The 12129-nt window shown below is 43.2% G+C and overlaps 1 protein-coding gene across 1 annotated transcript in view; it reads right to left on the reverse strand.

Annotated features, from left to right (window-relative positions):
• LOC124544999 (2-oxoglutarate dehydrogenase, mitochondrial-like) overlaps window positions 1-12129 on the reverse strand; it is a 181905-nt gene that overhangs the window by 89426 nt on the left and 80350 nt on the right. The window contains exons 5-6 of the mRNA XM_047123755.1: window positions 9791-10046; window positions 1739-1973 (exon numbers count right to left, since the gene is read on the reverse strand). Of these exons, the coding sequence (XP_046979711.1) occupies window positions 1739-1973; window positions 9791-10046 (491 nt within the window). The remainder of the gene's footprint in view (window positions 1-1738; window positions 1974-9790; window positions 10047-12129) is intronic.

A 12129-nucleotide genomic window follows, 5' to 3' on the forward strand; every position in this document is an offset into this window, starting at 1 on the left:
CACCCCTCCCACTCCCAACTGACCACACCACTCCATATGTGCCTGTGCACAAACAAGTATACATTCGTGCACGTGTACACAGTGTCCCAGAAATGTTGAAATGAACTTTGAGGGATTTTAGAGGGTGTCTTGAGCAACAAATTAAGGATGGGAAGCCATGCCTGGAAAAGTCATCCAACAACACTATAGAGAATCTTAGTTATAGGCACCGGTGCCTGCGATAGGCCTCCCTTCGGCAGCAAATGTGAATTTTCGCTGATGGACTGTAGGCAGAACATCTCAAAATGTTTGTTATTCAGTGCTCGCAACTGAATGCAATGATTGCCAGTGGAGAGATTGGCCTTGTCTCTGATGAATGAAATGCTCTGTTGCCTTTGTGGATGATGGTTTTGGACACAACTTTCCATCTGCAGTTTGTTTTTCTCCTGTATACCAAAAAACACTGAAGATTTAGAGGGTTCCAGGAGCAAAATAACCTGTGGATCGAAACCTGTGTCCGAAACTGTCATCAACTGGGGTAACAATTATTGCACATAGGGGACAAGGCCTTTCTAAGCAGCAGCTAGCTCCATCACGGCAATCAGTTGCAAACACTGAAAAACTACAATCCGAGACATCTGCCTAAGGTACATCAGCATACAAAGTTATGTTTGTTGCTGAACGGGTGGCACAATGGCAGAGGGGAGCCTATAACTTTGACGCACTATAGCGTCGTTGGATAACACTTCCACAGCTGGGTTCCTGTCTGATTTGTTCCTCAAAATACCCCTCTCCAACCCTCTGGAGTTTGTCGAAATATTTCTGGGGCACCCTGCAAAACTAAAATAACTAATGCTTTTTTCTTGAAATATGAATAGCGCTCCCCTCACTTCCCAGAATATTAATGTCTACAACAGTCTACAGTCTCAGTATGGCAACACAATGTCAGAGGAATCTTTTTGACTACGTGCCTCATCTTTCTCTTTATTTTCTACAAAGCTAGAAGGTCCTGGGTGAAGTATAAACAATGGGAGAACTAAAAATAACCATCACTATAAATTTTTGACGTGTTGAGTGACAGACTGACAGTTAAACAAGATCAAGGTTATCCAAAAACTTAAACTATGAGTTTGAGTGCCCCCCCTCCCCCCCCCCCCCTCCCCTCCCCTGTGTGTGCGCTCAGACGCGCGCGCGCACACACACACACACACACACACACACACACACACACACACAAGAGGGAGTGAGGAGGGGGGGGGGGGAGTGGGAGCAGAGAGAGAGAGAGAGAGAGAGAGAGAGAGAGAGAGAGAGAGAGAGAGAGAGAGAGAGTCCTACTGCAAGTGAGACTCCAGCACTAGGACAACACAATAGGAAAACACATCTATTGTAGTGTCTGCCTCCACACTGAGTGGTCACTGCAGCAGACTGCCTTGCGAGGGGCCCAGGTTCGATTTCCGGCCTGGTCGAGATCTTCACCAATGTGTTGTATAGTCTACATCATCATTTCAGCCCCATCGATATGCAAGTCATGAAGTGGTATCACCTAAAAAGACTTGCACCTGGCGACTGGTCTACCTGACAGGAGGCCCTAGCCACACGAACATTTCATTTCATCTACTTTATGGTATATTAATTTGAGCTGCTTGCACAAACACAGCAACAACTGATTTACACCACAATTGGCGGACAAAAGACTGGCTAGCCCTACTTTAAAATACCTTATCCAATTCCAAGAAAATATGAAATAATAATTACTTACGTCATCTTCAGATTCCAGAGCAGCAAACTGGGTAAAAATATGTTCCAGTGGCTTCCGACAAACATTGGCCAAAACATTCAGACGACCTCTGTGAGACATGCCCATTACAACAGATTCTATACCATACTCTGTTGAGTGATCAATAATCTGCTTCATGGCTGGTACCAAGATTTCACAACCCTCCAAACCAAATCGTTTTTCACTTGACCATTTTCTTGCCAGAAATGCTTCAAGTCTGAGATAAAAACATAAAATGGCAATGATTTAATTTCCTCCAAATAATTCTTTTAAAAACAAAAGTATCACTTACAGATTATATTTAAAAACACAGCTCATATAAATGAAATCCTGGATATGTCACGGAACTGGAAATACGAGGTTTGCAGGAAAGTCATTGCAACTTTTTTTGCCTTGCTAATTAGTGAGTGGATCACAAACTGGTATTTGTTGCACGGAAGCTATGCAGGCATATTTATGTATTCACAACAGATGGCTCTGTGATTGCTGGCAAGAGCACAAAGTGCACTGCAAAATCCACTGTAGGGCGTGTGTCATGCAAAATGGAAGTAACCTGCCTTGAGCAGTGTGCATAGAGTAAGATAGCCATTTGCTGATGAAGAAATGTGAGAGAATGTCACAATGACTAGGTGGAAGGCCCTTGGGAATAATGTCTTTCCATACCATACAGTGGTATAGTGGGTACAAAAAGTTTCAGTAAGGATGTGTGGTTATCACTGATCAGCCATAGTTGGGATGACTGAAGTGATATATGCTGTCATAGAGCAGCTCCTGGAGGAAGACAAATGATGGATTCCAATGGCGTTAGAGAGGGCAAGTGGTATCGAGAAAGGCACCATCCATGGGATATTGTGGACAGAGCTTCAATTGTGCAAAATTACATTGTGGTGGGTATGAACTGACATAAGTCCAATAGTGAATGCAATACACAATATGCTCCAACCACCTCACAAGCTGGCAACAGGATGGTGACCATTCCTTGTCACGAATAATAGCCATCGATGAATGTTGGGGCAGGGCATACGAGCCAGAACTCAAACATCAGTCCACAGAGTGACAACATGTTGGATCATCAAGATGACAGAAGTTCTGTCAAAATCCTTGCGATGTGAAATTGATGTTGATCGCAACATTTGATGCCAGGAGAGTCATTGTGTGTCACTTTGTTTCACATGGCAGAACAGTGAGTGCAAAGTACTACAGGAACTTTGTGGTGTAACAGGTATGATGAGGCATTCAGGACAAACATCCAGATCTTATGGACAGTGCAGTAACACCGCATGACAATGCAAAACCACAGAAAGCAGAGTGTGTGCAGCGTCAACTGTGATGCTGTCAATGGGAAGAATTGGAGCACCTGTCATACTCTCCTGACCTTTCACCTTGTGACTTATCTTAAATGACTGATATATGAACCATTACCTGTCAGGCGGACTGCAACATGAGAGGACACTGAAAATGCTGTAGGACAACATATGACCCAATTCAGACATGCTGCAGAAATGTAGACACAGATGGTATTCATCATCTCCCCCTTATTGGCAGCATGTGGTGGACTTTGCAGGACACTACTTTTATGACCTTTAAATCCAGTCAACTGAATGTGTGCTGTGCTATAATCATTTTGCACCATGAAACCATTAACATCCTGTACACTACTGTAATACGTATGTCAGGCGCAACGTTTACATGTTCTTCACTTTCCACACATTAAGTTCCCACCTCAGCCTTTCATCTGTCAGTCACATTTTCCAACCATGATTGCATCTGCAAAAATGTTAATCCTCGTATTTTACTACTCTGGATACAAAATCAGGCTAGCATCAGATTCTTATTGTGCCCCAAGACAGACCGAAAACTGCTTTCTTTAGTATGCCTTTTGGCTTAAAGAATGTACCTGCTACATTTCAGCAGTTTGAAGATTTGTTAACAGGATTGAAACTAACTATGTGTTTGGTTTATTTACACAATATTATTGACTCTCATATACACTCTAAGAACACGCTGAACAGCTAAGAAGTCTGTTGTTACAATTACAAGGGTCACATTTGAGTCTGAAGTTGGAAAAATGTTCTTTTGCACAATCACAGATCAGTACCTAGGTCATGATATTAGCTCAACTGCGGTGAAACCAAATGTGTTGGCAGAAGTGCCAACACCTTGTTACTAGAGGAGGCTGAAATGTGCACGTTTTAGCTCACACAGCCTGACGTGAGGAGGAAAGAACTATACTGATGTGAGGTCTGGAACATGACAAGGAATTAGAATTCAGAAAGTGGACGTAATTAGTCTGATACTTAACTTTAATCCATTAATGATGAACGTCACTCTTGATGGTACACGATTCACAATATTATCAGTTCAGAATACATTCTTGAAGAATATGACGCCTTGCTAGGTTGTAGCAAATGACCTAGCTGAAGACTATGCTAAACTGTCGTCTCGGCAAATGAGAGCATATGTAGACAGTGAACCATCGCTGGCAAAGTCGGCTGTACAATTCTAGACTAGACCTGCCGTGTGGCGGCGCTCGGTCTGCAATTCACTGATAGTGGCGACACAAGGGTCCGACGTATACTAACGGACCGCGGCCGATTTAAAGACTACCACCTAGCAAGTGTGGTTTCTGGTGGTGACACCACACCAGACCTGTCACTTGCCAAAGTGGTAGACAATTTTTCTGCACTAACCTCAAGGAATTGCAGAGCTTTCTTAGTAGATTGTAAATTATTAATTACTATTGCTCTGTCAAGGATTACACTACAGTGACTAAACCTCTGACTAAATTTGGGGGGAGGAGGGGGGGGGGGAGGAAAAGAAGAATATCTTTAATATACTACAGAGTATGAGATAGCTACATGGCAGATTAAAGACGTTTCCACAAGTTCTCCCCTACTAATACACCCAGATTTTGAAAAGCCATTCATATCATCTTGTGATGCATCCAACTTTGCTGTGGGATGTGTTCTAAGTCAGAAACAGGGTACAGAAGAGAAATTCACTGGTTACACATCTCACCAACTTAATACAGCAGACATTAATTACAGCACAATGGAGGTGGAATTATTAGCCCTCATGTTTGGGATAAATTAGTTCAAAGCAATTGGTATTCAGGAAAATAAGTTGCTACAGACTGTGCATCCCTTCTGTGGCTGTTAAATCTGAAGGGCCCAAATAGATATTTGATGTGATAGATGTGTGAGTATGATTATGATATGCATCATAACACAGATGCGTTGAGCCAAAAGGTCCTTATGATGCAAGCAGATGAGATGCTTATTGCAGGAGCTGCAAGAAGCTCAATAGCAGGTTACAGACTGCTGGCAATATGATACTCTCCTGGATTTCAAAGAGTAACCAACTGTCTCCACATTCTCCATCCCACAGTTTCCAACCCTCTGTCCTATCATCTCCTCCCAATTCACATTCCCTCACCATCACTGCATGCTGCTCTGTGCCAATGCATCCACCAGTCTTTACCCCTTTTGCACTCTTTGCCCACTCCCTTCTCCCCCCTGCCCTCCCCCACCTCCCCACGTTACATCTGGCAGCCTTATCCTGCCACCATCTAGTAGCTGCACTCTCTGCCAAGCAATGCTGACTCCACCCCTCCCCCCCTGTTATCCCTCCCCTTTTTCTGACCCACTCCGAATTGCTGCTTCCATTTAACATGACACAGTTGCATTCTGGTTGGAGCAGTCAATGACTGCATTCATGTGAATGAGCTGTGTTTGCTTGTGTGAATGTGTATGTTTTGTTGCTTCCTGAAGAAGATTTCAGCTGAAAGCTCATGTGTAATAGTCTTTTAGTTGTGCCTGGCCACTACTCAACATGTCATGTTTACAGTGAGTAGCACTCTATCCTTTTTACAATATTGTTGATATTCCAACCTGGACATTCCATTGTTCAGTTTTAAATTCATTTTTTGTTCCTGCCAGACCCCCTTTGAAATGCATCACCATGGTAACTGGATGGTGCCATTAATGTCACTGATACTCATCCATCACAATCAAATTCAATCAATCTGTTTATAGCCCATGAGGAGGGACAAATTAACTTAGGTTGTGCTGTTACTCATGTTAATGTAAGGTATTGCCAGAGCTATACTAACCGAATGCCACCTAGCTCTGCTTCTCCTCTCCTACTTTGCTTTTGGTATAGTTATTGTGAGTGAAGCTGTGACTACAGGCTTACAGAAACTTCAACTTTGTTAGTAGTACACATTCTTTAAAAAATTGAAAAATAATAATTACCTATCAAGCACAGTTTTGCTTGTGACCTCTTGCAAAAAGAGGTAACTGGAATTGAAAGCTTGTGTGTACAGCGCAATTAACAGATCTTGCATCCGCAGATCATGGTCTAGCGGCTAGCATAGCTGCCTCTGGATCATGGGGTCTCAGGTTCGATTCCCGGCCAGGTTGGGGATTTTTCTCTGCCCGGGGCCTGGGTGTTTGTGTTGTCATCATCATCATCATCATCATCATCATCATCTGTGACCATGGCTAATTTGGATTGTGTAATAATTGGACTGTAGAAAAACTGGGACTTTACAGATGCTGATAACCATGCAGATGAGCATCCCACAAACCAAACACCATCATCCAACAGATCTTGCATACTTGAGCATCAATTGAGCAGGTATTACTGAGATTCCATAACCTCAATGGTATTTTGCACTTCCTCTAAAGGTACAACATGACAGATTGTACAAAAACTTTTTAAGTTATGTTCTTCTGTTGTAAATATACTGTTGTCAAAATTGAATGAAGTGTGTCAGTCTTCTTCTGTTCTTACTTACACAATAGTTGTCTTTCACCAGTGTTTTACTTGAACTCCAACTGGCCAGAACTTATGAATAAAAACCATCTGACAAGGACACGTAACATCACACTTAGACATAAGATTAAATTGTCTATTTGTGTGTTAATGTTTATTGTTACAATATGAATGTTTCCTGATAAATTTGGTAATTGAGTGGTATGTCTGCGGACAAAAACTTCGATTTCTTCTCTGTTTAGTGATTGTAGACTACCAAGTGCCAAGTACAATGTGAGAATTCCCCTACTCACTAATAGGTACAGCATTATGTTGCTGCCCAGGTAGCCTAGGACAATATTCTAGAGTTTACTGTGTGAGCTTTGAGATTGTATGTTTTCTATACAAAGAGTTGCAAGTGATAACTGAAGCTGACATTCATTTCTTGTCTGTCACTTGGTTTGCAGTCTTGTGCTATACAATTTAACTATGTATTTTGAGAGCCTTGGCTAAAACTTGTCACGGAACACTGGTACAGTAACAGGAGAGAAGACGTTTTAATTTCAAGGGATAATCCACAACCACAGGTAGAGAGCAAAACTGAAAGTTTATTGTATCAGTATTGCTAGAAGTAGCCAGTATAATATGTAAGTCTATTAACTGAAATTTAAAAGTTAAAAAGTCAAAAACTGAAATGTTAATTGCTGATGAAATAATGTCATTTCCAAAATAAACTCTCTCACTATATGGTGCAGCCCCCATAGCTTGAAGTCCTCTATCAGGGCAACCCACCTTTCCGAGCAGGTGTCTGGTGTTCTTTTGCAGACACTGTGAGCCACCAGACCTGTGAAATTAATGACTGTACAGGCATCCACCCCTTTGGAGGGGTTGGTAACTATTTATTACTGACACTGAATTGTAAAATGTTTTTCCTTCTCTCATGTTAGAAGTTGTGTCTATTTACGGGACGGTGTCACTCAAGAGGATGCAAGCAGAGCACAGATTCCAGTCTTAACTCTCTCTCTGCCTTTAGACTCTGTTGTGACAACATGCAACATTCTTCTGCTCCTAAAATTCTGCTACAACCCAAGCTGATGGTAGGCTGTTCACCTTCTTCAAGCACATCCTTCATACCCAAGTACTGAATTATAGTGAGCTTTTACCTAAATCATTGCCTATCATTCATAAAAGCTACCCTCCTTAGATGCCAACTCCTCAGTCCTACCTTTGGTCTCTGTAGTACATCTTGGAAGAAAGATGTCAGTTTATGTGAAACCCTGTTGGTAAATTTGGAGCATCTGTTTTCGGAGAAGACTGAGCAACCATCAGATATCTTGTGTAGGGCTAAAGAGAATAATATAGGAGACCTTCAGGAACATACAGAAGTATATAAATGGGCTTTTCCCTTGCTCAGTATGAAAGTGGAATACGAAAGGAAATCTGTAATACTCATACGATTCAGTCATGTATTGTCCAACGGCCTGCAGAGAATGCATGTAAATATGGATAGACAGGTATTATCCCCAATACATCATGTGGGATTGAACTACCAATGAGCTCTCAACTCATGTGAATCAACACGACTACCGTATTTACTCGAATCTAAGCCGCACTTTTTTTCCGGTTTTTGTAATCCAAAAACCCGCCTGCGGCTTAGAATCGAGTGCAATGCAAGCGGAAGTTCTGAAAAATGTTGATAGGTGCCGCCACAACTAACTTCTGCCATCGAATATATGTAGCGCTACACAATCATGCTTTGTAGGCACAAAGATAAATACTGGCGCCAAAACCTCTGCTTCAGTAAATAAATTTTAAAAAAAAGGTAGAAGGCGAGCTTTTTTTTTTCTCCGCCCCGAGTTTCGACCACTGCATTTTCATACATTATCCAACGAAGTAAATACAAATTCCGTATTGTTCATCTTTGAATGTAGCAGAATTTCAATGTACTACGAAAATCCGACTGGCAAGACTGTTGGGGATGTTTGTCAATATGGCCAACTCTACGTTCCGAGTTTTTTCCTACCTGTGAGAAGAGATGGTTGCTAATAGGAACCTGATGAAATGTGAATCACATGCAGTATTCTCTTCACCATAAGAATAATACGAATATAAACATTTTGCCATGTATTCTTTCGTGTTTGCTGCTATCTCATTTAAATCCTGTCTGCGTAATAAACTACGAAACTAGAGTGAGACAACAGCAAACGCGGAAGAATATATGTATCGTGTCATGTTTATATTCGTATTATTCTTATGCCTAATAGTGATACAGTCAGAAATGAAGCATGGCAACTGACTAGATTTTAAATGTAAGATGACTAATTTCTGTGCAGAATTTGATGTACTAAAGAAGCGGCCGCAAAGATTTTCAAACGGAGGAAAATTCTCGTTCAGAACATGTTCTATCATACGCATTTGGTTCTTTTTGATCATTATCAAAGAAAGCAGCAGTGTGAGTAACAACAAATAGCAGTCTCTTGCCATTGTTTCGCTAATGAGACGATTCCTCTTTTTTTTTTTTTTAAACGGCGGTAGCGCGCACAAAAGCAAGTCATGCCGCGAGCGGCGACAGGCCGTAAACACGCACTATCAAAATGCGACAAACAATGCATTACACAGTACAGTAATGCATTTTCATCTTAGAGTGACATAAACACCCATAACAAAGAAAACGGCACTTATCAGATCAAAGCAAAATAAGCAATCGATTCAAACCAGATGAAGCATGTGAAAAAGGAAGGGTACCCGTATAAATACGGACGGAGCGCCTGACGAATTGCAATGGCTACCTGGTAAAGCTTAACTGCTAAGCTTACGACTCGAACCAAACTACTGTAGCTGTATCGTCTTTCATTCGACCTAAATTGTGTCTCATATTACAATGGAGCAACTTTGTTTCGATTTGGAGGTGCGGCCTAAAACTTTTCTCTCCCCTTGAATTTTGAGTCTCAAATTTCAGGTGCGGCTTAGATTCGGGAAATTTTTTTTTTCCTTTATTTCGAGTCTCATTTTTCAGGTGCGGCTTAGATTCGAGTGCGGCTTAGATTCGAGTAAATACGGTAAATGCTGTCCTGTTTCAGATCCTGCAACAGCAGCTGCTGCTGTTGCCACTGTTGCTCCTCCTCCTCCTCTTTCTGTTGTTATATTATTCCCTTCTTCAGTTACAGGTGACCTTTCAATTGCACAACATTTCAGTTTTAATATGCGAATTGGCAGTTTGTAAATGAAAGTTCCTATTTCTATAAAAAAGATAAAAAAAATTGTAAACTGTTTACTAACCCAGTTGCTCGTGTCAGTCTTGCAAGTATAAGCCTCTTTTCATCATTTGTTATTTCCATCACTCCAGGTGTTTCCAATTTTTGACGTATCCAGTTGCACTGCTCCAAGGAATTTATGAACATGAATTCCGCACCTATGTGGTGGCAGTAAGTGTTTTCAAGTCTCCTCAGAATTTCCCGCAAAGGAAGAGCTTTCTCCTTGCCACCTATGAATGTAGTTGCTGGCAACTTGAAAATGCGGTCCATGTCAGCCTCCTCTGCACAAAATCAGTCACTTTGATGATTGGTGTTACAAAGAAACAAATTCAGTGTTATCTTGAGTCTACACTTAAATTTAATATTCACAGTGTTCATTATCACATATTTAATGTTCACCACTTTCAACCTCACCATCATATTTCATGGCTCTCATACAACTTTTTTAATCTGTTTTACACTTATCACAAGATGTAGCAACTGTTATTTGATGGTTAAAAAAGTCTAAACAACTAAACAACTAAATAAAATGTTGTTTGTATGTACTGGAAAGTGTATTTTGAAGCAGAACTGTACCATATCCAACAGCAAGATAAAGTCTGAAACTTATAACATGATATCATCCATGTGTTTGCAAACCCAAGCCATGCCAGTTCCATAATAACCTTCATGCTACATTTCTGAGCTACTTTCACACAATATTAAAAGCAACTGAACACCAATGATTTCATCAAGATTTTATAACAGTACTGCACAAGTATGTATTTAAATTATCTAGTTATTGAGAAAATTGCTACAAGCAAGACGTGTAGTGATGGAAGGAAATGATGTACGGAGGAGTCATTCTTAATTGATGGCTCAAATGGCTCTGAGCACTATGCGACTAAACTTCTGAGGTCATGAGTCGCCTAGAATTTAGAACTAATTAAACCTAACTAACCTAAGGACATCACACACATCCATGCCCAAGGCAGGATTCGAACCTGCGACCGTAGCGGTCGTTCGACTCCAGACTGTAGTGCCTAGAACCGCACGGCCACTCTGGCCTGCATTTCTTAATTGACCTTTGTAAATGCTTTCTTTCATTGACACCACACTGCAGATCTTGAGATTAAGCAGTTCTTTCTTTCTTCCCTAAACAACACATTACAATACAAAAATTTCAAAATCAAAGACAAAAGAACTGCTGGAAGCAACTGGTAATGAAAGTCAGCTGCAGATTACCATGATTTAAAAATTGCAAGTCAATATTAACCCATATATCCCCAAAACAAGGAAAATGTGCTCCATAATTATCTGGTGAGGGGGCGGGGCAGAGAGAGAGAGAGAGAGAGAGAGTCGGGGGGGGGGGCAAGAGAGAGAGAGAGAGAGAAAGAGAGAGAGAGAGAGAGGGGGGGGGCAAGAGAGAGAGAGAGGGGGGGCAAGAGAGATGGGGGGCAAGTGAGAGAGAGATAGGGGGCAAGAGAGAGAGGGGGGGGCAAGAGAGAGAGAGGGGGGGCAAGAGAGAGAGAGAGGGGGGGCAGGACAGAGAGGGGGGCAGGAGAGAGAGGGGGGGCAGGAGAGAGAAAAGGTGGGCAGGAGAGAGAGTGAGGGGGGGCAGGAGAGAGAGTGAGGGGGGCAGGAGAGAGAGTGAGGGGGGCAGGAGAGAGAGTGAGGGGAGGCAGGAGAGAGAGTGAGGGGGGGCAGGAGAGAGAGAGTGAGGGGGGGCAGGAGTGAGAGAGTGAGGGGGGCAGGAGTGAGAGAGTGAGGGGGGCAGGAGAGAGAGGGGGGGCAGAAGAGAGAGGGGGGGCAGGAGAGAGAGAGGGGGGGCAGGAGAGAGAGAGGGGGGGCAGGAGAGAGAGAGGGGGGCAGGAGAGAGAGGGGGACAGGAGAGAGGGAGGGGGGCAGGAGAGAGAGAGGGGGGCAGGAGAGAGAGAGGGGAGCAGGAGAGAGAGAGGGGAGCAGGAGAGAGGGGGGGCAGGAGAGAGGGGGGGCAGGAGAGAGATGGGGCAGGAGAGAGAGAGGGGGGGCAGGAGAGAGAGAGGGTGGCAGGAGAGAGAGGGGGCAGGATAGAGAGAGAGGGGGGGCAGGAGAAAGAGGGGGCAGGAGAGAGAGTGAGGCGGGGCAGGAGAGAGAGTGAGGGGGGGGCAAGAGAGTGAGTGAGGGGGGGCAGGAGGGAGAGTGAGGGGGGGCAGGAGGGAGAGTGAGGGGGGGCAGGAGAGAGAGTGAGGGGGCGCAGGAGAGAGAGAGGGGGCAGGAGAGAGAAGGGGCAGGAGAGAGAGGGGGCAGGAGAGAGAGAGAAGGGGCAGGAGAGAGAGAGAAGGGGCAGGAGAGAGAGAGAAGGGGCAGGAGAGAGAGAGGGGGGCAGGAGAGAGAGAGGGGGGG

Source organism: Schistocerca americana, chromosome 8 (assembly GCF_021461395.2).
Source record: "Schistocerca americana isolate TAMUIC-IGC-003095 chromosome 8, iqSchAmer2.1, whole genome shotgun sequence".
NCBI classification, from domain to species: domain Eukaryota; kingdom Metazoa; phylum Arthropoda; class Insecta; order Orthoptera; family Acrididae; genus Schistocerca; species Schistocerca americana.